General features: G+C 37.0%; 1 protein-coding gene across 3 annotated transcripts in view; it reads right to left on the reverse strand.

Annotated features, from left to right (window-relative positions):
* Positions 1-27,115, reverse strand: part of ZDHHC13 (zDHHC palmitoyltransferase 13) — a 48,256-nt gene that overhangs the window by 19,038 nt on the left and 2,103 nt on the right. Inside the window, exons 1-9 of one of the 3 annotated variants that reach the window (XM_074372253.1) lie at positions 25,794-25,939; positions 13,991-14,136; positions 10,870-10,992; positions 9,825-9,902; positions 8,331-8,475; positions 6,899-6,963; positions 5,362-5,524; positions 4,917-5,042; positions 1,679-1,812 (exon numbers count right to left, since the gene is read on the reverse strand). In XM_074372253.1, the coding sequence (XP_074228354.1) occupies positions 1,679-1,812; positions 4,917-5,042; positions 5,362-5,524; positions 6,899-6,963; positions 8,331-8,475; positions 9,825-9,902; positions 10,870-10,992; positions 13,991-14,136; positions 25,794-25,820 (1,007 nt within the window). In that variant the 5' untranslated portion in view covers positions 25,821-25,939. Of the gene's footprint in view, positions 1-1,678; positions 1,813-4,916; positions 5,043-5,361; positions 5,525-6,898; positions 6,964-8,330; positions 8,476-9,824; positions 9,903-10,869; positions 10,993-13,990; positions 14,137-25,588; positions 25,607-25,793; positions 25,940-27,115 lie in introns of those variants that run through there. The other 2 variants (XM_074372254.1, XM_074372252.1) reach the window with 2 other exon arrangements.

The raw sequence follows: 27,115 nt of genomic DNA on the forward strand, positions 1-27,115 counted from the left end.
AGTTTTCTGAATAGGAGGCAATTTTAGGCATTTTGCTATTTTTCAGAAATTTGAGCTTTTATTTAACATTTTAATTCTAATTCACTTCCAGTCTTCTGTCCTGTTCTTGAGTGACCAAGGAGTAAAATTCCTCTAATGCTTTGTCTTCTGTTATGACAAAAGCAGCTCATGCTTCTACAAAATGCTGGTAAGCAAAAGAAGGACATAGGAATACTATAATCGACCCTGAAGTGAGCAACACTCCATTTCCTTTTAGTCTTTTCTAGGCATCATTGTCGTTGCATTCTCTTTCACTCAGTGACTGAAAATGTTCAACAGGAGAGACAAGTGTCCTGCTTGTTTGGGTCTCACATTGTAGGAAACGGTGACTAAGAGTCATGAAGAAAACACAATGGAGTGACCCGGAAGAGCCAGTCAGGGACATTGGAACTGAGTCCTGAGTGACGTCTCCCGCTGGGCAACAATGTGGTATCAGAACACTTCACACAGGCACAAGCAAGAACCAGGGCTCCGGGTGGGCATGAGCTTGATGTGTTCTAGAAAGAGAAAGAAGCTCAAGGGCAGTGAAGGGAAGAGATGTCAGAAGGAAGGGAATGAATCACATAATACCTCACAGGCAAGGAGTGCGGGTTGCATTCTGAGAACAAGGAAAAGCCACTGGAGGGCTTGACATAGGGAGAAAAGACAGAAACCGGTTTGCTTTTTGAAAAGACCACACTGATTGCTAGGTGAGGACGACCTGTAGGGGGACAAGAGCTGGAGTCAGGAGACCAGTTAGGAGGTTGGTCTGGCTGAAGAGACGGAGATCACAGACCAACTGAGGTGGAGCAGGAAGGCCTTGGTAATGCGCTGGGTGTGGGAGGTAAGGAGAAGGGTAGAAAAGAGGAGGACAGCAATCCGAGGGTGACATCCATTATTCCCGTGAGGAACTGGATACCACTCTTCTGGGAAAGGGAGGCGTGAAGAAGAGATTGGGGTGTGATGCGATTATTGAACACTGTGTGTCAGCCAGGGGTCTACCACGGTATGCATATAAATCATGAAGCAGGCACTGTCACAATTATCATCCTCATTTTATGAAGATGAAGAAACTGAGGCACAGAGAGGTAAAGCAACTTGTTCAAGGTCAGACGGCTGTGTGGTAAAGCTTGACTTGAACCCAGGCACTCTAACTCTTAACCAGTGACTATATATAATCTTGCATGAATAGTGTCCAAAACTAGAACCATACCATAGTTACTATTTTATAACTTCTTATGATTTAATTAAGTTGTTTCAACTAAAAAACACTAAGAGTAAAAATAACCAGCTCAAAATGAATTTAGGTTTAGAAAAGGAAACAACAAAATTTCTGAAAAATGAGCAAAAATACCTCAAAATGCCAAATAGTTACAAAAATCTCCCCATTGTTCACCAAAACTAACAATTTAAAAGGTGAGCTAGGTAGGATATTTATTTTCCACCAATTGTCAATTCATTTGAATTACTGGATTGACCAATTTGCTTCCAGTCAAATCATATGCCACCAAAGCCCTTCCCTCTCACCCTGAGGATATTTCTATGTGATAAGTAGCATTCATAGTTTAATAAAAATATCTGATTCCAGCCAATTAATAATAGAAATAAGCACTCAGATTGGAAATGTGATAATCAGTCTTACAAAGACTAATATACACACCTTGGAAACAAAGATGTCAGAAAAAACAATGTTACTAGAAGAGATCCTTTCAAAAGCCAAGAATCTGAATTGAAGTCCAGTATGTACCCAACGGCCCACATGGTAGTCACAGAAAGCATCAGCAGCAGGAAGAGCTGTTAAGAGATTCAGAATTTTGAAGGATTAACTTTATGGATTTTTATCTCCTGAGACTCTAATAATAATTAGTTCAATAGAAGAGCTACTTCCTAAATATATTATACAATAACAATTAATACAACAGCAGAACACAGTTTTTTTTCCGAAACTGCTGATTGACAAATTTGAAGTTTGAGAAATTCCAAATCCTGCAAACAATCTTCTAAAAGCCTTACATTTTATAAAATGTGGTTTAAACATGTTTTGTTTTGTTTTGCTTCCTTCCACTCCAAGAAATGGCAGTCTTTTGAGAAAAGTGTTCATGATAGCTGAGATTTAAAAAAAAAATAATTTCTTTCAAACAGCATTATATGTAAGAAAGCATAAAGCAAGACAAAAAGACCACACAAAAATCAAAGCACCCAAGACTCAAAGGAGAGAATACAAGAGTTCCAACCTAGGTACCAGATGGGGCTATCCCCTAATAAAGAAGGTTAGAGGGAACAACTGTGCAGAAAAGATGAGTTTCATTTAGGGCATCTGGAATTTTAGATGCCTACTGACTAGGAAACAGCCAGGAGTCAGAAAAGCAGACCAACCATGCAGAAGAAAACTTGGTATTCATTAGTGTACAGGTGGGAAAGTTATGAATGAACAACATCCCGAGGAGTGTGTACAGGTAGAAAGGGACAGAATTTTGGCCAGCAGAAACTTTTAAGGGGAACAAGCTACACCCAAAAAGGTAAGTAAGAAAGAGTGATCAGTGTGAGCAGAAAGGCAAGATGAGGGCAGAAGAAAGGTTCTAGTAAAGCCAGGGAAGAGAATTTCAAGAAGGGAGTGGTTCTCAGTGTCAAATGTCACATGGAGGCCAAAGACTGAGACACATCCTCAGGATGCTAATAATTCAGGTTTATTCTAGCAAAAATAAAAGAATGAAACACCCACAGATCATCAGTGGGGCTATCTGCATTGAAGCCAGGTGCCACACCTACGCAATGCAGTCCCTTAACTGCAATATACATGACCCTGGAAGCAAGCAGGGCTCTTGCAACAGCAAAGGAGGAAAATATATTTGCCCTATCTTCTTCAATTTTTGCTTTTCAAAGCCCTATTCTGAAGATGGATAATTTCCCATGATATCAAACCTTTAATATGCCTCTAATTCTAATTTGCATAACAAAATGCACAAGTTTAGATTTTTTTCAAAAGGTAAACTTAGAATCTATAAGCAACATAATCTCAGAACACAAATAAGAATTAAAGGTGGATCTCAAAATTTTAATCCCAGATATAACATTCAAAGATAAGCCACACAGTTTACTCATTCAACAAATATTCTAGCGCATACCCTATACTAGGCACTGCTCTAGGCACTTGGAACACAATGAATTTACAATTAAATTCACTGTACAATCATGGAGCTTAAATTCCAGCAGGGGAAGACAGACAAATGTACTAAGTGAATTTTATGGTATATAAAAAGCTGGATCACACAGAGCCTTGTAACCATTGTAAGGATTTTGGCTTTCATTCTGGGAGAAAGGGGGAGACATCACAGGACTCTGAGCAGATGAATGATAGCATGTGACTTACATTTTAAGATTCATCTGGCTGCTCTGTTGAGAAGACATCAGAGGGGAGTAGGGGCTGGGAGATGTCAGATAGCTGCAGAAATCCGCATGAAAGATAATGGTGGCTGGACCAAAGTGCCATGGTGAAGTAGTGAGGAGTGTCAGATTCTGGACATACGCCGAGGGCAGAACTAGCCATTATGTTTTTCTGATGGACTGGATACGTGGTATGACAGAGAAAAGGCAAAGATGACTGGAGAGTGGGATGTGCTACCAACTGAGATGGGAAAAGCTGTACACAGAATAGATGGGGGCAGTGGAGAGATCAGGAGCTCAGTTTTGGATTTGTTATGCTGACAATGCTTAATGGACAGTGAACTGGATAGATCAAGTAGATAACTGAATATACAAGTCTGGAAAGGAATGAACTACAGATAACTTTGGGAGCTGTCAACATATAGATGGCTTTTAAAGCCATGGAAGCACATGAAATCACCAAGGGAATGACTACATTGAAGAGAAGTCCAAGGACAAAACCCTGGGGCACGCTACCAATAAGGGGTGGGGGGGGAAGCAAGGGAGTTGGCAAAGGAGGCTGAGGAGTAACTTCTCTCTCTCTCCCTCTGCATACCTAACTGCAAAACAGGTGTAGTATTCATGATGACCCTCTGCATAGAAATCTCATGCCTGTTAATTTAGAATCATTCAGGTAGGGGATTGTATAGCTTAGCAGTACAGTGCATGCTTAGCATGCACAAGGTCCTGGGCTCAATACTAAGCACCTCCATTAAAAAAAGAAAAGAATCATTCTGAAAGTATAACTACTAATTATTATCAGATAAGATGATGCAATCTATCATGGAATTAATTCAATACCCCATTTTAACAATTTGAATTATACTCCCTGTTATGACTTAGATTGTGTTGGGCATTCATGAGAGTAAGTTGAACATCCTGACTTTTTCTATCACTCCGTTCACTTTTAACTTTAGAAGAACACCACCCAGAAGAACTGCCAAATTAAAAAAAGAATAAAATTGGGTTTCACCTCTCGGAATTCAAATGTTTTTTATTTAATGAAGTAACACCATATGCTTGAAGTTTGCAATACTGTGATTTTTAAAAGTCTAGTTCCTCACAATTCTAACAAAATGTTTTGAATGTTACTATCTTCCCTTTGAAAAAAATTTTAATAGGAAAAAGTTCTTTAAGAAAAGCTCCTATTAAATTTCTGTGCAACAAGGTATTTTTCCTTTTGCTTCTCTAAGAATCTAAATCATCTGTGTTTCAGTTCACTCATTAAATACATGTGGAAGTATGCCATGATATACACAAGGTAACATGTGGCTTTAGAGCCATCTAGCTAAGGACCAACAATAAATTGCCAATGAAAGTGCCAAATTTCCAACTTTCGGTTATGGGATATATAGAAAAGATTTTATCAGGAGATACAATGCAGCACTAGGCCAACTCTCTGGTGCCTTAAAAAACAAAGACAAATGAACAAAACAGTTCTCACAGCCCACAGAATAGGCCCTGTATGAAAGTACCTCGCATTTCTGCAGCCACCTCCAAAGTCTGAAGTTTTTGTTGGCTCGCATTTTGGCCTCTGTTTTTAGCATGTGAATAATGAGCCGATTTTTGTTTTGCAGAGCCATATCAAGGGGTGTTTCTCCCTAAAAAAAAAAAAGAGAGAGAGCAATGTTGTGTCAATTTCTGGTGTACAGCATAAGGCTTCAGTCGTACATGAACATACATATATTAGTTTTCATTTTCTTCGATTATATTTTTGATATAGCACAGGTGATAAACATTTTATTTAAAAAATCACCAGAATCATAGGTTCAATGTATTTATTCCAAGGGCAGCAAACTATTATTGTTTATACCTATCTTGTGGTAACTGAAAACGTATGTATAGCTTATCTTTATGTTAATGTACCAGTCTACTAACCGTAGATACAATAAACTAAGGGAGATAAAAACCTGGTCATACCTTAACATTTCGGATATCCAGGCTAGAACCAGCTTCTAAGAGTTTATCAACAGCATTAACATTTCCTGCTGCAACTGCCCAGTGGAGTGGAGTGTTTTGGTGTATTTTATCAACGACGTTTAGAGAAGGATTAAACTTTAAAAGAAATCCAGTTGGTTCTGGCCTGTCTCAAAACAATAAAATACCAAGGGGTATTAGAAAAATGAATGATTTGAAGGGTAAATGAAAACAATGACCCTGTCAATGAACCAGTTGGTAAGTATTCTGAAAGCTGAGGAACTTCCCTGTGCAGAGTTCTATTCTAGGTGTTAACAGGAAAGGTGCAACCTCCTTGCTCCAAGAGATATCTATTAAATGACAGTCTGCTATATAATGTAATTTTAACATTAATACAGTAGAATAATTGCTTTTGTTTTTCAAACTTTTCCTTTCATGTTGTTCTATTGGCTTTTTTTTAAACTATGAATTTAACTTTGGCCTACATTAAATGCTAAGTTATTTATCTAATTAAAAAATTAAATGTAAAACATTATATTTGTAAAGATAAACCAAAAGCTAAGTTCACATTCTCTTTCCAGCCAATTATTACATACAGTGGTATAAATACTGCCCTAAAAGATTTGTTTATCATTGAAAGTTATGGACTTGAAAGCAGAATTCAATAAAATATTTTTACTTCATCTTCAATACTTTCTCTTCTTTCATGACTACTCAAGAGATTCCTTTAATAAAATGATATACTACTTTACTTATTCTATCCAGATTTGTAAATGTTACACTTAACTTCAGAGTTATCACAAAAGATAACAAAATGCTTTTTGACAAAATTCTACCCCCAACCCCACCACTCCATGAACAAAAAGGAAATTGCATCAGAACTAACTCAGTTCCTAGGAAAGACGTCCTAAGTAAAAGCTGAATCAGAAATTAAGAAAACACTGGAAACAATACTGATAAAGAGCAAACTGTAGTGTGTATTTGAATAAAAGAATACCAGAAGCTGGGTAATATGGTGTTCATTAATCACATGTATGTGAAAAATAAATACACAGAAAAACTTAAATATGTACCTGATATGAACACATCAACAGACTATTTTCATAGATTAGTTACAATTAATATTTTCAGAGCAGTCAACAATGTTAGAGAATCTCAAAATTCACTGTTTTCTGGAAAGCATATTTATCATCTAGATGTCAAATTATGGGAGCATTTAAACTTGTAGCCATTCTTGAAAAATGTAAACTAAGAACTGGAAATCATGTTAATAAGTATATGCTATGGAATCTCTACCTGTTCTGCAAAAAATTTTTTCTTATTAGCAGCTTTCAAACTTTTCCCCAAAGCTATCAGAAAAGAGAAAATTTATTTCAATGGTGCTTCTCTAACAACTCCATTAAAAGTCTATATCATAGTCACAAGATAGAAAACCTTATTTTCTTCTTCTTCAGAATGTTGTATCATTTCACATAGACAAAGATACTTAAATTGCTAGAATCAAGGATCAGAATAAGGCAGTTCAATTAAATTCACTTACCCAAGTACTTTGTGAGCTGATAACATGAGAGGTGTCTGCCCATTCAAATCTGTCATATTCACACTCTGTTCAAAAAGAAGGGTCAATCAGCCTAACTGTAAACACAGTTCAATTTCTCCTTCCTCTCTTAGTACAAGTATCATTTTAATACATTTAAAACCACCATTGTGTCTACAAGAAGGGTTCAAATATCATTTGAATAAAAGAAGTGTTCTGCTTCACATCCATAGGGTAAAAACTGATTGATTCCTACAAAATACTTTTAAAGGGAAAATATGAATATATGACTTTAAATGTATGTTGTGAATGGGAGAGCTAAGGAAAAGAGAATAATGTTGATAATCACCATCAAAAATAAGAGACAGTAGGGACCTTAGAAGTCATCTAGTTTAGACTTTAGCTGACACATTAATTCACACTATCATCTTTTACACAAAGTCATCCAGTCTCTGCTTAAACACTTCCAGTAATAGTGAACTCTCAGTCTTCTGCAGCAAACATGAAAAATTCTTTTCTATTTTCCAGAATATAGGGGGAAAAAAGGAAATCATATTTCGGTGAAGGTATGCTTTTAATAAAACAGAACATTTAACAAAATGGGCCCAGATTTGAGGTTTAAAATAATACCTCAACCAAGTGGAAAAAAAAAATCAATTACTGAATATTCTTATGGGCCTTGGAGGAAGGAGCCCAAAGAGAAGGAAAAAGGATGACGCCTCACACATCTTTCCAAAATGAGACCCAGGAGGTTATAATTATTCTACTCCAACTGGCTAAGTCTAAGAGAAAGTGCTTATTTAAAGAGAACACGATCATTCCAACAGCATTTGTGCAAACATGTTTCCATGCCTTTACAGGCGAGCCTATTGATACATAAACTACTTGCTACCAGAAAGCATATCCCTGGCAAGTATAGTGACAGTGAAACTCCCACTGCCAACAACCTATAATTTAACTTGTGCCATAAATGGATGCCTCTTAAGGCAAGTCATTTTTCATGGAATTACTTTAGAGAACAATAAGAAGCGCACATTCAAATTGGTCTCCATTTGGACTCAAATAATGAAAGCTAATGACGGGTTAATTGAGTGATCTGACTTCCATTTCTAGATTCAACCAGAAGAAAAATACAGGCTTTGAAGTCACGTTTTTGAAAAACTCTGCAAATTGCTGGGATCATAAGGAAAACTATTACAGGCTTACAAGTTTCAGAAACATCTATTACATGTTACTGAACTAAATGACCCATCCTTTTTGCTCCAATGAGGCTGGAAAAGCAGTATTCAATAGCTAGACCTACCGAGGCTAATATTTGAACATTTGGATATCTATAACTTCTACTTTAAAAATCAGGACAGACTACTAGTAATCATTCTGCAAGTCCCTCCAGATTTACAATGGCTGGACTACAAGATAACGTTTCAAAACACACCTGTCCTTTTGAGATGAGATATGCTATAATGGGCATGCGTTGAAATAATACCGCCAGGTGGATGCTGCTGAATCCCTCTCCATCGATGAGCGTGGGGTCCGCACCATACTGCAGTAATAATATGACCATAGGTAAATGTCCTTGTCTGTAAATAGAGGACAAAAATTATACTGTATTCTGTAGCATGCAAAAAAGAAAAAAAATTCAGGAAGAAATTAATATTCCTAAGACATGAAGGATCCTGATTAGATATAAAAAGTATTTCCTAACAGTACAGAGATTTTTAAAACACTGGAGATTCTCTAAATGTCTTAGATGTTCCAAACTTGGAACTATCTGGACAGTCCTTCTTGACTGCAGGTAATAAACTTAATAACCTCCCTATCTACCTTAAACCTTACGTTGCTACCATGTGTAAATAATTTTATATAACTAACAGTAAAAATGGAAATTTAAAAACCACTTAGACTTCACTGTTCCTATTTTAAAAACAAAAAATAATCATGAAGCAGATATATTGAAATACAACATTCATAGGCTGCAGGTACACTGTGATAATCTTATTCTTAGGAGCTACATATTTTTATTTGAATACAGCTCATTTCTCTGTAAAGCACTGCACTCAGCAGCTTAATGGGAATGAGCTAACCCTAGATTCCTAAAAATTCTTGGTTATGGAGAAAAGATTCAATTCCTTGCCCCCAATGAACAATTATTTAATTTAGTTTCAGATTCATGTCAATAACACCCACCACAGAAAGTGGAGTTAAAATGAAAGATAAAAAGGAATACATGTATGTATATGTATGACTGAAACATTATGCCATTCACCAGAAATTGACACAATGTTGTAAACTGACTATGCTTCAATTAAAAAAATGGAAAAAATAAGTAAATAAAATAAAATGATATAACCATTTTGGAAAAAGAAAGTTTTTAAGTATCAAGACAGGCACTTATTAACCTCAGCTTCAGACAGCCAATACCTATCAGAGAAAAGAACTAAGTTCACAGTTCCCTGAACTATCACAGCTACCCATATGATCAAATAAAAGAGATATTTATTTTTATCATAAAACATAATACACATATTTGAGTTTGAACATCATAGAGGAGCCCTAAATTAAACACAAAAACATCATCTCTGGAAATTCTGTGAAACTGATTTTTTTTTTTTAAATGAAGGGAAAAAAGAGAGAGCCTTTCAAATGGTCTGTAAATGCAATTTACACTATGGACTACTAGCCATATGTAGCTATTTAAATTCAAATTAGTTAAAATTAAATAAAATTAAAACTTCAATTCCTTAGTTGCATTAGCCATACTTCACATTTCACATGTGGCTAGTGGCTACCATATCAGACATCACAGAATAGAACATTACCATCGTCACAGAAAATTCTATTGGAAAGTGCCGGTCTGTAACATTCAGAAAATGAGTTTAAGTCACTTTTGATTTTGAACAGCAATTTCAGTGTTTAAAGAAACCTTTACCTGATGGCCCAGTGAAGAGGAGTTGAATTTAAATCTCCACCCAACTGATCTACCACAGCACCTTTTGAAATATAAAACCTGTTAAAAGCAAACATAAATAAGATTTAAAACTTTAAATTCAAACTGAGAAAGAAACATCAGTTGTTCTTAATAACAGACATATTGGAAAACAGAAAATACAGTAATAACCACCCCCCTAAAAAACACTCAGATCTACAGAAGTCCAAAAGGTTCACACAATAGCATCAAACAGATCCCAGTGAAATACTCTTCAGCATGTAAGTAATCACTCCTGCTGTCATGAGCATTCCATTATAACTATACACCAAACATAATAACCACTCTCTGCATATGCAAACCACCTCAACACTCCTAAAATGGTTTATATTCAAAAGGCTCCTACCACAGATATTCTACATAACTTGCAAGAAGAAAGGTAAAATGATGTCACTTTTAACAGTTTAAAATTAGAATTACTATGTTGGAATGAATTCCAAAATTAAGTAGCAAAACATTAAGTCAAAATCCTTTCAGAAAAGTTAGACATTTTGAGAGTTTCAGTCTCCATTTGGGGGGCACAGATGGGATTACACTATATAAAGTGAATCTTTAAGGTAAAGAGACATTTTCTTCTGTGGTTTACAGGAATTAGTTTCATGAGTTCAAAGCTGTGCTTCATATATTGTATTACCTAAACAATACACCAGTTTATTTCCACAGAAAAGGAGTCTGCCTGTGAGTATTATGCTTCTAGTTTTCAAAAAATGTTTAATTTCATTGCCTGAAATTTATCTTTCTGAAGGGCCTCTGTGGCTTTATTTTTAATTTTCCTTTTGGGGCCCATGAGAGTCCTGGTCCAGGCGATCTCTAAGGTCCTTTTCAACACTATGATAACTAATTTACATCGCACAAAGTTTCAAGTATTCATTTACAATAAAGGATTAGAGATGGTTCAACATTCAGACTTGCATTTGAAGAAAATAGACAAATGAAAGAGAGGTCAGAATTATAAATACACAAACAACACACATATATCCCATCTTACTTTACAAGATCCAGTCTGTTGTTAATAGCAGCCCAATGAAGAAGTGACACATTTTCTCTGTCCGGTTGCCTGACATCATATCCTGCTTCTACCAACTCCTTACATCGTTCAAAAATCCCATATCTCAAGTAAGAGGGAAAAAAAAGGCATAATTGATATCATCAAAATAATTTCAAATATCAAAATTTCTTCCTTTAAATATATCTTTATCCAATCTTTCAGGCAACATAGAAACACAATAATTAACAGATATTCATAAAGAGGATGGATTGTAAAGTCAAACAATAAAAGTAAACCTGACTAATAAGATATTGTTTATATGTGGAATCTAAAAAAAGGACACAAGTGAACTACCTACTATTTATAACTTAGATGATTAATTTCTTGAATATGTATAAGCACATTTGACTGTCCTTTATGATTGGATTACTGCATTCTGTTGATTCTTATTTTGTGGTTGGCTTTATTCCCTTGATAACTATGAGTTTAAAAAGCTAAAGCTCTAAACTATTCTTAGAAACAATGAACAGTACATTATGTAAATTTTAAAACGGTTTTATCTCTCAAAAAAAAAATAAATAAATCCACTGGTTCTTGAGAAAAAAAGTAAACTGGCTACCAACTGATCAGATTAATCCATTTAGAGCTGAACTTAATTTCTTAAATAAACTTTAACACTCACATTTGCTTGCCTTCAATAAATTTCATTTGACCCTCCACAAAGCCATCAGGAATGCATGGTGCTGATTCCTGACTACAGTCTTATCCCTGAATCAAACAAAGCCTGTGCAATAACCTCACAAGAAGGAAGAGACTAAAAGCAAACTTGGAATGGGATAAATTCAACAATAAAATATAGACAGGTATAGGTACAGAAAAGGAAGGAATGATTAGCCCTTCCTGAAGGCTGGAACATGATATACAAGCTATGTTTTATAGGCTGAAGGGAAGACATTTTAGGCAGAGGGAATACCATGTACAAAAATCAGAGGTGCGAAACTGCATGATGTTCACAGAAAAAGAAGCAATTTAACACCGCAGGAGCATAAAGCATAAGAAAGGGAATAGCAAGGGATGAGGTTAGAAGAGGTAGGCAAAGGCTGCATAGGCCTTCTCTGTCATACTATGCAATTTAGACTTTACAGTTCAAGGAGAAGCCACTGAAAGTTTAAAGAGGAAAGCATTCACACTTTCAGTTCTAAGAAAGATCACATTAAGGGCAGTATGGAAGCTAATTAGAGGAGAGTGAGGCCAAGACTGAGAGACCAGTTTAGAGGCTCTTGCAACAAATACAGGTGAGAAGCAATTGGAGCCTAAAGTAAGAGAGGCAACAGGAATGGAAAAGGAGGGATAGACTTAAGAGGTTATTTAAGAGAGTTATTTAACTGACTATCAGAATGAAAAACAGAAGAGAAATACCTCTTTTCAATGCTATAATAATAGTTAAAACCATTCATTAGCACTAATTCTTCTCAACAGAAACTACTGAGTCCCATCAGACCATTTAGCATTTTCTTCAAAACTTACTTCTATTTAGCAGGACCTGAAAGTTTCAGTACACGCTCAAGGGTCAAAATCAAGCCAAGTGGCACAATTGTCTGTTTCCCGCACTGTTAAATAATTTCTGCCTCACCAAAACACGTGTGCATGTCTGTCTGTCTGTCTTTATGTCATTTTTTAAAAGACAGAGATACCCATTTGACAATGTTAAGTGAAAATAATAAGAGAATGAATTGTTGATAATGATACCTATATTTATATTCTCCACTTTTTAAATGAAATACTCCCTTCACGTGAGAAATATAAAAGGAGTACATACTAATTAGGATTTTGGTGGTTTAGAAAACACACAAACACCTATTCTAGCTAGCTCTCTTTTGCCCTTCCCAAATACTACCTAAATATCTTCCCATAACCACTTGAGAAGGTCCAAGATTGGAAGAATGTTTTAGGAAAGATATTTAATGAGTTTTTACTGAGATTTCCTGTGAATATAACCTAATATCTCATATTATCATAAAAGAGCTTTACTGGTAGCAGAGAAACACTTAAATGTTTCCATTCTAGTTAAAGCAAATAATCTAGTTACCTTGAGAACACTCTCATCTTCATATAAATATAAAAACATAAACAATATCAAATCATATTCACCTAAAGTAGTGGTTCCCAGGGCCTCTAGATTTCATATAATTTAGTAATTAGAAAATTCAAATAACTGTCAATTATTTTTTAACCAACAAAATACATTAGTCTACAGTAAAGCCAAACAGGTTAACTAATCACCAAACATCTTTGCTTTTGACAGAAATTATATCAAGTTAGTGCAGTAACATTAGTTTCTTTCATGCAGATTAGAAGCTCTGATGAGGTTTATATTTAATTACTAAGAAAATGGATTACTAATTAACATAGTCTGACAGACAAAATATTTCAAAATATGTTCAGTGGCAAGAGGTAGGGTAGATGTTAATAATCAGTAAGATCCACGAGGGTGAAAATGCTGGAAATGACTTAATGCAAATAGCCACAAATGGAGATCTTAAGGGGGAAACTTTCAAAATACACTTCATTTTCAGCGCACGCAGAACAATCCACTATCGTTTCAAGTGGTCAGAAAACCTATTTCTATTTTCGTGACTTTCTTCTAGTGCACCCAGCACAACCGGTATAGGGAAAGTACTCCATAAATAAATGTTTAAAATACCCACACACGTGTGAGTTGATATTTTTGTATCCCACCTTCATATTTAGATTGTAGTACATTTTAAAAGACTCAGATTTATGTTTCAAAGTCAAAGTCTAGTTCTAGTGTCATTTAAAGTCATTTATTCACTCAACAAACATTTATTGGGCATCAAATATAGCACAGGAACTGTGCAAAAGTACTGGGGTTACAAAGATGAAAAAGACATGCTTTTGCTAAGAAGCCACTCATGATCTAATGGGAGAGACTAATAGTAAACAACTGAAGTGCAGTGTGTTAAGTGCTCTGGTGTTGGTATGGCAAACATACTATCACTGGGGTATGAGGTAAGGAAGGTGTACATTGGAGTGAAACTACATACATGTTATTATAATTCAACAGAACCTTGAGATAAAACAAATCATTGGGAAGACTTACTGAGTAGCTTTCACAATGTCACAGTTACTAGAGTCCTCTATGAGAGGAAGAGCTTCTCTTGCCTTAGCAAGTTCTTGGTTTTCACGTGCACAGACTCCGTGTCGGCCAAATCCTGGAGGGTGGGGGCCATGGCTGTGATTCCTGCACTGAAGAGTAAGAGTAATTTGACAAGACACAGTAAGAAAATTAATGTTACATTCAATTACATCAGGAAGCATTTGCTACTATCAACAATATCTATGTGATTAATTTTTTTTTCAGTCCTAGAGGTATATTCCAGGGAAGGTTTTCATCTTAATTCTGTTCACTAGGATTAGATGCTTAATATTAGAAAATTCCAAATTATATATTTTGTCATAAATGAAGGAGACCCGTAAAGGCACCAATGGATCTTGTTACTTGTAGTAGGTGGAGGGTCTTGGCTTTTGACAGTAGGAAGATTGCCAGATCTCTGTTTCAAGGAATTGTGGTGGACACACCCCAAGGATACCATCCCCCTCACCAGTGAATCAAGTTCTTGAATGTGTATAACTGGAGTCCCAGAAGAGGAGAAGGAAGTATTTTTAAATATTTGACTAAGCAATGGCCAAAAATCTTCCACATTTGGTGAAAATTATAAACCCACATCTCCGATAAGCTCAACAAACCCAAGCAGAATAAACCTCATATTTCACACTAAGGCATATCATAATCAAATCACTAAAAACCAGTGATAAAGAGAGCAGCCCAAGGAAAAAGATATATTATGTTCAAAAAAACAAAGATAAGAATGAACTCAGACTTCTTATCAGTAAGTACCAGCCGGAAGACAAAAGCACAACAGTTTTAAAGAGCTGTAAGAAAAAACTGTAAACCTGGAAATACCAGCAAAAATATTCTTCAAAAATTAGGGTGAAATATACACTTTTTCAGACAAACAAAAGCTGAGAAAATTGCCAACAGACTCATGCTACAAGAAATGATAAAGGAAGTTCTTTAGGCTAAAGATAAATAATACCAGATGGAAATCTGAATCAACACAAAGGAACAGAGTGCCAGAACTACACGGGAAAGTATCTGTAATTACATGGGTAAACATAACAGACTTTTTCTCATTTTTTAAATTTCTTGGTAATAATAGAGAAACAGAAGTATACTGCTGTAAGAGATGCTATAATAATATTTGCAGATAGACAGTGATAAAGTATATAATGTTAACCCAAGAGCAACCTCTAACTAAATTGAACAAAGTGGTATAAGTAATCAGCCAATAGCAGAGATAAACTACTTAAAAGACACTCAGTATTTTTTAAAAAGATAGGAAAAGTAGGGGAAAATGAACAAAGAACAGGGAAGAAAAAGAAAAACATACAAGATAATATATTTATACCTAACCATATTGATAATCACATTAAATACAAGTGGTCTAAAGGAAAACAAATGAAAGACAGAGATTGTTAGACTGGATTTTTAAAAAATGAAACAGAAAACCCCATGCCATCTATAAGAAACCCACTTTAAATATAAAAACATACATAGGTTAAAAGTAAAAAGATACGCCATGCAAAAACACTAAGCATAAGGAAATGTAGTGGCTCTGTTAATATAAAACAAAGTAGACATCAACACAAGAAATATTACCAGAGATGAGGACAGACATTTCATAATATAAAAGAAGCCAATTCATCAAGACATAACAATCTTAAATGCGTATGCACCGAAAAGAAACTTTAAAATTCATGAAGCAAAACTGATAGAACTGAAAAGAAAAATAGTAAGATTCACAATTATAGCTGGATATTTCAAGACTTCCTTCAGTAACTGATAGAACAAGTAAACAGAAAACCATACAGCATAAAGAAAAGAAGAGAAATCAGAAAAGGATAGAGAAGACTTAACACTAACCACCAATTTGATCCAATTGATGTTTTCATAAAACACCATTCAACAATACAATATGTATTTGTTTCAAATGTACATGAAATACTCACCAATACAGATAATATACTGGGCCATAAAACAAGTCTCAACACGCTTAAATGGGCTGAATTCATACAGAGCACGTTCTCTGACCACAATGGAATTAAATTAAAAATCAATAACCAAAGGCTATGTGGAAAATTCTCAAATATTTGGAAGCTAAACAACACATTTCTAAATAACCTATAGGTCATAGAAGAAAACAAAGAAAAATCATAAAATATTTTTAACTGAAAGAAAATGAAAACTTATCAAAATGTGTAGGATGCAGTCTAAGCATCGTTGAATGAATTTTTAGCTTTAAATGCCTACAATAGAAAAAAAGAAAAATCTAAAATAAGTGATCTAAGTTTTTGCCTTAAGAATCTAGAGAAAAAAAATTAAATCCAAAGCAGACAGAATGAAGGATATAGGAGAATCCATGAAATATTAAAAAAAATGCAGAAAAATCACTGAGACCAAAAGCTGGTTGTTTGGAAAGAGTAAGTCAATAAAAATTGATAAATTTCTAGTCAGACTGATCAAGAAAAAAGATGTCAATGACCAACAGCAGGTTTTAAAAAGGCAACATCTTTACAAGATTCTGCAAACACTTAAAGGGTAATAAAGGACTTCTGTGAACATCTTTATGCCAATAAATTCAACAACCTAGATGAAATGCATAAAATACCTCGAAAGACAGTTATCAAAATGGACTTAAAAAGAAATGAGTAGCACTCTATTAAAGAAATTGAGTTCATAATTTTAAAACTTTCCATTAAAACAAAACAACTCCAGATCCACACAACTTTTAACTGACAAACTCTATTAAAATACTCAAGGAAGAAATAATACCAGCTCCTTCAGAAGACAGAGGGGCTGCCTCCCAGCTCATTTTAGGAGGCAGCATTATCCTGATACTAAAACCAACAGACGTAACTCTAAAAACTGAAACAAAGCAAGGATGCCCACTATCAGCACTTCCAATCAACACTGTACTGAAGCCCTACACAGAATAATAAAGAAAAATGCATACAGACTAGAAAAGAGGCAAATCCACCTTCATTTGCAGACATGATCACATACACAGAAAATCCTAAGGAATCTTTCAAAAATTTACAACAGCATCAAAAATATAAAATGCTTAACATTTTATACTATATTCAGTATTTTTAGCAGCATTCAAGGGGGAGGCTCACATCAAGTATCTAGCAAATCATTCTGAGAGATCAAAACTGGCTTATTATTTTACAATCCCATCTTGTTCTTTACCATAAAGTTGTTACCCAGCTTTCATCCACCTTATTCACCAGACCTGTCTCTGAATAACTTATAATTGTTTAAAAAAAATCTCAAAGGAAAAATACACATTAAGAATAGAAAATTGAAATAATGTATCTACACCAATTCTCCAGGAATTCCAAAAAAGATTTAAGAAATGATAGTTTCACAGAAATAAGTCTACAACCCCTCAGTGGGTTACACTGAAGGGGCAAATACTAATTTTTTTCTAAGTTTCCTTACAATTAAATTGACTTGTGGTAATCTGTGAATTTCAACACATGTATAGACTCATGTAACCACTACCACAATCAAGATACAGAACAGTTCCAACTCCTCTGAAAACTTCCTTGGGATATTCCTTTTTAGTCATGCCCTCCCCTTACCTCAACTCCTGGTAAGCACTGATAACGCTCTCCATCACTAGTTTTTTCTTTCCGAGAAAGCTACATAATGGAATTAGACAAAATATAATCTTCCACGACTAGCTTCTTTCACTCAGCATAATGCTTCTGAGACTCATCCAAGTTGCTGCATATTATTAATAGTTAACTTTTCCTCGCTATATAGTATTCCATAATATGAATGTATCACCGTTTATCCATTCAAACAACCCATGTGGGGTTTTTTTCCAGCTTTTGGCAATTATAAATGGAGCTGCTATAAACATTCACTCTGTGTGAACATATGTTTCCGCTTCTCTAAGAGTGAGACTGTTTGGCCATCTGGTAAGTAGATGTTAAATTTATAAGAAACTGCCAAACTATTTTCCAGAGTGGCTGTACCACTTTGCATTACCACTAGTAACATATGACAGTTCCAACTGCTCTGTATCCTCTCTGGCACTTGATATGGTCAGTGTAATAGATGTGTTGTAGTATCTCATCATGGTCTCAATTTGCATATCCCTAATGGCTAATGGGGCTGAGTATCTTTTCAACTGCTTGTCATCTGTAGGTCTTCTTTGGTGAATTGGCTTTATACCCACTTTTTAATTGGGTTGTTTTCTTACTGTTAAGTTTTGAGTTCCTTATATCATATATGCTAGACATAAATCTTTTGTCAGATACGTTATTTGTAAATAATTTCTCCCAGTCTGTAGCTTATCTTCCCACTTCTTAAGTCTCCTCCATAGAGCAAAATTTTTTTAATTTTGATGAAGTATAATGTATCAATTTTTTTTCTTTTATGGATCATGCTTTGGGTGTCACTTCTAAGAACAGCTGTCACGGGATCACAACTCCTCTGTCCAGAGAGGAAGTTCTCCTCCCTCAGAGTTTCAGGTGCTTGTGCTGCCAGAAGACCCCTTTCCTGCTCCACAAACCTAAACTAGAGGGCTTCTCGAGAAGTGCTCTCTGTCTGCACGGCTCAAGTCCAGGGAGGGGAAAGGAGGGGGGAGTCCCAGATGGAAAAAAAAGGTAAATTAGCTCCTGGTTCAGTGGTTTTTTTCAGTTCTGGTCCTCTCCCCCACTCTACCTGCTGCAACTTACATTTGAGAATCCTTATATAGACACTACCTGTATTCTACCCAGAGCATTCAGTGGGATCGACAGGGTGGAGTGTGCTTTACTCCAGTTTACTCATAGCCAGAACCACAAATGCTTTTTTTTTGAATAGGTTAGTTCTGATTTATTTGATAAATTCAACCTCACTTCATGACATTCTTATTTTAAACACACACACACACACACACACACACACACACTCACAAACAGCTAAAAATATACATATAGGTAGTTAGATTAAAATATAAGAATATTACTTTAGGATTCTTTCCACCATATCACAATAACTACAATTACATCCAACTGGAAGGCAGGGGTCAAGGAAAGAGCTGAACCATACTAACAATTTCTAGAGTGTCAATAAATAGCAGATGTTGCTAAAATTGAGCAATCAGTCTACTTTTTATATAAACTTACTTTTCTAAATTATAAAATGATTCATATCCATTTTAAAGCTCTAGCAATACAAAAGTGAATGAAGAGTTGATAATCAGGATTCTTTCCCTTCCAATCTTGCACCAGCAGAGATACTATTAACAGTTTGGTGTATCCTTCCTCATTAAGTGTATACACTTTCAACATATATAACATTATACCTTATACAAAGGTTTTTATCATTTTCTTCTTCTATTTATTTAACAAAACAATGGGGTCCAATTATATAATTATTCACCAAGTCCTTTGTCTCATCTAACAATACACCATGTACAGCCCCGCAGGTCAGTAACAAGTAACAGTTGAATGTTATTCATTGTATAGATCTAGCATAATTTATTCAACCATTTCCCTGCTGTTAGACATGTAGGATGATTTCAGCATTCACTTCTATTAATAGCCCTATAATTAGCATCCTGTACATTCTAGAGGATTGATTCCCCAATGCAGGACTGCTAAGTAAAAAAATATATGTATTTGAAACATAAACAGATATTGACCAGATACCTTCCCTAATTCACACCCCCAACAGCAAGTATTTAAGTGTTCGTTTTCCCTACAAACCTCCCCATAACTGAATACTATCAACTTTTAACAATCTTGCCAATCTGATGGCTAAAAAATGGCATCTTGTTTTTCATTTCCATCCCCTAGTTGCCAATGATCCAAGTTTGTTTGTTGTTCATTGGCTCTCGTGCTTTCTCTTTTGTGGACTGCCTTTTCAGTCTACTATTTTTCTAGTGGATTGTGTATCTTTTTCCATTTATATGTTAGGAAGACTAAGCCTTTGTTTATATATAGATTTTTTTCATTACAAAAAAATGTGCTGAATTATACAGATAAAAATTGTTGCTTCTCATTATGCCTTAAGGATATCAGCTTCACTTCTCATACAGAAAATTGAGGAGGATTACACATTTTAATGTAAAGAATATCCACAATTAAAAGCATTTATATATTTAGCAATTAATTACTGTGTATTTATGATGTACAAAATATTATGCTAGAAACACAGAAGACATGGTGTACATCCTACAGGGGTTTAAGTCTAGTGAGGCAGATAAGTCAGAGACAAAGAGAGTGAAGTGATAATGGAAGCAATACATGATTAAATGGCAAAATAGGTGGCAAAGATGAGAGAACAGAAGGTACTTTCTATTCATGTCATCATTTTTTGCCTAAATCCAGATCAAAGTAAAACCTAAAAATGATTATATAAACTCAAAGCCTGTTTTCAAAGTCAATGGTCTCCAAAGTGAGGCAAGTGCACTCAAGGACATATATAGTGACCTATTAGGTAATAGAAGAACGTATTAAAGCTGCTATGATAATGACTTTTATCTTAAAAAAAAGGGGGGGACCACAAAAATGTATAAATTTGGCTTCTTTAAGCTTTACTAACTTTTAGCACTGGCAGCCTCATTTGATCTATATATCAAGCAGGTCACTCCTTATGGTCCATTTAGAAGGTAACTTGGGGGCAGGGCAAAAAGTCCACAACCCAGAGGAGATACAGTGGGCCCTTCAGAATACTGCAGTATACATCAGGCTAAGGAATTTTCAAGGTATATTATCTAATTTTAATTAAGTTACCCCTCCCAAAATGAGCAAGTGGCTTAAACTGAGTACTACAAAGAAGCCATGAATTGAAATAGTAACAAGAGTGTAAGTACAAGCAGACAAGAAGATGGCAGAGCTGACACTTCTAGTCATAGCAGGTGCTCTTCACTGGCCACATGAAGTAAAAACAAAGACAATGTAATGTGACCTAATAGAAAGACAGCCTCCCTCTAAAAAAAATTCCCAAGTATCAAACAGGCTGATTTGAAGCAGACATATTTACTACCTTTAATCCAGAATCTTACCATGAGTATACAGCAAACAATTCACTACCGAATACAATTTAGAAACATCCTGTCAAATCTTACAATAACATGCCCATGACAACATGAATTTGGAAAATGGCTCCTTGCTCCAGTCCCTAGGTACATAAAACAGAGGGGGCCTGAACTTTTTACATCCCAGCCAGTCATGTGACACAGAATCATCCCCATCAATATGTAAGTTAGAGTGATCAAGAGCCAACAAGGGATGACAAACTGCAGTCAGTACCCGGATGATCTGAACTGTGCAGCTGGAGGCCTGAGCTCCCAGCTGGCTCACAGTGCAGGCATCACTCATCACTCATCACTCCCTTAACCTCCCAATACATGACTTTAACAAAAGTGAAAATTATAAGTCCTACTTTTCACATTAGGTGGGGCTTTACTCTAAGGGTGCAAGCTCAGAACTGCCTTACTGATAAGGATCCACGATCAAAAAGGCTTAGGGACCACAGCTCTAAGCTATGTCCTTTGCCCTAGATTTCACTCCCCTCCCAAAAGCCTGCTGCAAGAGCTACAGGGGAGAAAGGAGACAACCTCCTTTGGCGGCGGTCACATTAAGATGTCTAAGGAAAACAACCATACATTCCCATCACAAAGATTAAAGCAAAGTCTGTCATAATACACTCTTCTTAGAAATTACTCTCTGGTTACCAAAAATATATATATGCTTTTCTAAGTTTTCTCTAGCTGTTTCATTTTTACCATGCTAAAAGGTAAACTCCTTGAGAACAAGGCCAAGTCTCAGATTTCAGGTTGGTTGTACATAATCGCCTACCCTATTTTGGGCTTCAGTTTCTACATTTGTAAAATGAAAGGAGCAGGTCAACACAGCTATTAAGGTCTTTCCAACTCCCTGTTGTATGGTTCTAAGAGGAGCTGTTACAGTAGTCCCTTTATTGACACGAACACTGGTAAAGATGTCACTGCATAAACACATACCCTTCATGGCAATGAAAGTAAAACTGCTACCAAACTGCCTACAATGTTAAGATAACAGAATAGACCAAGCAAATTTTCATGACACCAACAAACTCATAAGAGTTTTCATTAATCATTCATTCAGGGAAATGTAAAAAACACCTACTAAAACAGCTACTATGTACCAATCAGGGTACTAGGTAATCTGGGATAAAAGATGAATAAGATAAAATTCCTGCCACAATCCATTCATTCATTCATCAGCTATTTACTGAAATGCCTACTACATGTCAGGCACTGTTCTAGATACCTTGATATGGCAGTCAACACAACAGACACGATCAAAAAAAAAAAAAAAAAAGGAGGGGGAACAGCTTAAATGTCCATCAACAGATGACTGGATAAAGAAGATATGGTATATTTATACAATGGCATACTACGCAGCCATAAAAACCAACAACATAACGCCATTTGCAGCAACATGGATGTTCCTGGAGAATGTCATTCTAAGTGAAGTAAGCCAGAAAGAGAAAGAAAAATACCATATGAGATCGCTTATATGCGGAATCTTAAAAAAAAAAACCCATAAATACAAAACAGAAACAGACTCATAGACACAGAATACAAACTTGTGGTTGCCAGGGGGATGGGGGGTGGGAAGGGACAGACTGGGATTTCAAAATGTAGAATAGATAAACAAGATTGTACTGTGTAGCACAGGGAAATATATACAGGATCTTGTGGTGGCTCACAGCTAAAGAGAATGTGACAATGAATGTATGTATGTTCATATATAATTGAAAAATTGTGCTCTACACTGGAATTTGACACAACATTGTAAAATGATTATAATTCAATTAAAAAAATGTTTACAAACAAATAAATAATTAATTTTTTTTAAAAAAGGAGGGGGGTCAAGAATACCAAAATAGACTTGTAGCTAACTGAATACTCTCCTCCACAGGGAGACAAAAAGCAGAACATTGTAAAAATTATATATGAGAGCTACGGATACATCCATGGTGATTTTTACAACAAAGCCCCCAAGTTCTTTGATACTTCTCCATCAAGAGGAGAAAGTCTATATCCCTTCCTCTCAAATCTGAGTTCTGTGACTGCTTCAGTAATAAAACACTGCAGAAGTGATGCTCTGCCAGTTTGCAGACTCAGCACTTAATAAGTAGCAGCTTCCACTTTCTATCTTTTGAAATGCTCATTCGTGGAACTCAGCCGCCATGCTGTCCAGATGCCCAGGCCACATGCAAGTGTCCCTGCTAAAAAGTCAGCATCAACTGCCGGACATGTCAGTGAGGATACCACCAGATGACACCAGCCCCAGCTATCAAGTCATCCCAGATGGTGAGTCTTTCTAGCAGAGGCTCCTGGAGATGTGGCAGAGTAGAAACAAAGCATCCCTGCTTTGCCCTGTCCAAAATCCTGACACACAGTCCATGAGCATGACAATGGCTGGTTTACACCACTATGATTTGGGATGGTTTGTTACACAGCAATAGATGACTGGAAAATAGTTAAGATATAAGAGATCATATATTTCTCACATGGAAATATAGAGAATCAAATTATTTTTCTAAGTAGTAAATAAGTAGTGTTAAAGTATATTGAGTTAAGCAAAAACCAAGATCTAGAAAACCATACTTAAACACTGATGAGGGTCAAAATCCTGACAGATTATCAAATTAAACAAAGAGAGAAACAGAGGTCTGACAGCCATTAAGATTTCTCATTGCATTAGCAGAAGTACTAGAGTTAAGTACCCATCAGACAATTATTTACATAGTTTGTTAATGGTATTAAATGCTGAGAAGAAATATAAAGCAAGGAAGGAGACTAGGGAATGTTGCTGGTCACAGTGATGATGGGAAGGGAGGGCTTGCCACATTGAGGTGACATTTGTGTCAAGACCTTACAAAGGCTGGGTAAATAAGCCATGCCGGTATATGAGAAAAGAGTGCTGCAGACAGAGCGAATAGTAAGTACAAAGGCCATGGGGCCAGTGTGGCCATGGTTTACTGACCAAACAAGAAAGTAGTAAAAAATGAGCTCAGAGAGGAAACTGGGGACCAGAGAGTATGGGCAGATTCTGGCAAAAACCTATCAGCACTAAAGCTGGAATCAGGAAACCAGATTCAATCAGAGCAGGAATGTTTTTGTCTGTTTTGTTCTCTGATTTATCGTCAGCACCTGTAACAGTGCCTAACATCTGGTAGAGCAAATGAAGTCTTGCTCTGTCACTTAGCAGCTATTTGACTTTTAACAAATGACTCCGATTTTTTCAGCCTCAATTCTAATCTCTCAAACTGGAGTAATAATCCCTCTCCACCTCACAGCGTTTCAGTGAGGATCAAGAAGATGGAAGTATTCTGCAAACTGTAGTGCACTGTAAACAGGTAAGATCTTCATTATTGAAAAAGTTAATAGCAATTATAGTTAACAACAATGATCTCTCTACCTTGCCCCATTAATTTCAACCTCTGAATCATTCTCTCCCTCCATCTGTCAGGGAATTTAGGCAGGGCAATCTTCCCTTCAGCATGAGGGAGTGAACTTTAAGCACTTGAAGGCTTCTGTAAATGAATGGCAGTAATTAAGATAGGATAATTACTCCTACCAAATTTTCCTTGAAACTCTCTGAAAGGAAAAAAAAGACAGTTTCCCTTTGAAGATTCTACACCCTTTTATAATATCCAGTCTGCTTGCAAACCTTTTTTATTGTATCAAAATCCAAGAACACCTGACAACTTCCCCATCTCTCTTGTTTCTCACTTAAACTTACATCAGACTGTTGAAAGAACGAAGGGAAAGGGGGAGTGTGAGGAATGCTCTCAAGATTGGAAAGGTGTTTTTTAGAGGCCAACTAATCCAATCATCTCAAATTGCTTGAATTCCACTAGGGACAGAAAATCTACTACCTAACTCACTCCAACTGGAGACAGCTTCAGTTTTCTCATCTGTAAATGGAGATAATATCGTCCTCTTAAGGATGCTTCAATTCTGGAATCAAATAATGCATATAAAAGCATCTGGCATAGGCTAAGTACTTATTAAATGTTGGCTGAATCTGAATATTCACGTATTTAACAAATATTAAGTGAACTTCTATAATATGCCAGTCAGCACCATAAGCAAAAAGGACAAAAACCTTGTTCTATTGGAGCTAACATGTACATCAGATAACTTCCCCTATTGGTCCTCTCTGTTTCCTCGAACTGCATCTGGTTTCTATTAAGACCTCCTACGCAGAATAGAGTCCCTTGGGATTTTGCAGATAAAGATCATATGCTCCCCTTTTCAGCCCCTTTTCTCCAGCCTAAACAAACTGCCTCAAATCTTTCGAGTAAGCACGGATGTGAGAACAAGAGCTGAAACAGGGCTAGGTGAGGCGAAGGCGGGTTCCAGGCGCCACGGCAGAAAAAGAAACCAACATAATCTCACAGACTCCAGGCCAAGGTCAAGGCGGGCTGGTCCAACTCAGGTGTGTCACCTAACACCTCTTCCAGGAACGGCCACGCTCCCCTCCCAGGCCCCACAGCGGTCCCTGCCGCGCAAGGCGGGTACCGGCCCCAAGGGGGACCCCGGCCCGCGGGTGGAGCCTAGAGGGCCGGTATGGCACTTACCAGTGTGCCCTCTCCTTTTCTTCCCGGTCGTCTCGGAGAGAATTCCCTGCAGCATTCTCGGTTTGCAGGCTTACCCCGCCCTAGACCCGGCCCCTCCGCCTCCGGAGGCCCCTCTGGGAGCTACCTCACCTCCACGCCCTCTCTCTCCTCACAGTCGCTGCCGCCCCCTGGGTCCCCGGGACAGCCAGCGCCCGGCCGCACTCACCTGGGAGCCCAGTCCTGGCCCCTCCATCTCCCCAGTGGTAGCGGCGACTCGGCAGAGTGGCGGCCGCTGTCCGCCGGCCAGCCCGCCTCACGCCGCCTCTATTCCCACTTCCTGCTCGCGGCCCCGCCTCCGCCGCGGCCCCGGCTTGCGCCCTGCGCCGTCAATCGGCCTCGGGAGAGCCAATCCCTGACCTGTCCTCGGCTGGGGGCAGGACTTTCACGCGGCTGAGGAGGCTAGTGGGGAACCGCGAGTCGGAGGCCCCGCCTCCGGCCCGCCCCCGCCGGACGCTAAGACTGCTCGCCCAAGTAGGTGTCCACCTGTCCTGCGTGCCTCGTCCTAACGCTCGTACAGGTCCAGAATTAGGCTGTTATTCCAACGTCAACCACCCTCTACTGACAGCAATCCGGACTTGGCTGCTTAATCGCTAAGATGACCTTGTGAAAGTCTCTTACGTTACCTCAATTTCCTCATCTGTGAAATGGGGAAAATAAGTGTACCTACTTCACAGAATTGTCAGAAAGATTAAATGAGAAAAAGCATGCAAAGCCCCTCAACCAATATTTGACATAAGAAGGAATCAATAAATGTTAACTATTAAAACGTTTGCCACTCTCCACTCCTGTGATCTTGGGCAAGTCTTTCACCATCTGGGGCTCTGTTTCCTCACACAAAACAGAAAATATATGAGTTTCTCCTCTCAGGCTAGAGGAGAATTGGGCAAGAGCCCCCCACCCGCACTCCCCAGGCCTTCTTGTATACTGCACTGAAGGAGCTGGCCTGAGGAACAGCTATGAAGCTAGAAGGCTTGGTTTCTGCTCTTGGGAAAATCTAGTGGGGCAATGGAAACAGAAAACACTGGAGCTTTTTCTAGACCAGCACTTAATACAGTCTTTGTAATTATTCTTTAATGTATCTGTTGCCAAACCAAATCTTTGGAAGTTAAATTGGAAAAGAATTGAAAACATTATGACTCCCTTGTTCTATTAAAATAGTTCTAAATCATAAAATATGTGTCTAGAAATCGAATAAAGTGCTGGTTTTTCCTATGATAAATACTGTAATACAATGTAATTGTGAATTTTTACTATTATTATTATTGTTCTTTTTATAGTGCCCCTGCCTGTTGGGCACACCCAACCCTAAATGCCCCCAAAGACCCATGTCTTTGAGAGTGGGACCTTGTTGTATCTAGCATAACAATGGGACATGGAAAGTGCTTGGTACAATTTTATTAAGTGGATGGGTGGTTGGATAGATGTGTCATCAATTTCTATGATGCAAGGAAGGACAAATTGAGTGACAAATAGAAGTGCAAGCAAACT

The sequence above is a fragment of the Camelus bactrianus genome, chromosome 10, assembly GCF_048773025.1.
Source record: "Camelus bactrianus isolate YW-2024 breed Bactrian camel chromosome 10, ASM4877302v1, whole genome shotgun sequence".
In the NCBI taxonomy this organism is placed as follows: Eukaryota; Metazoa; Chordata; class Mammalia; order Artiodactyla; family Camelidae; genus Camelus; species Camelus bactrianus.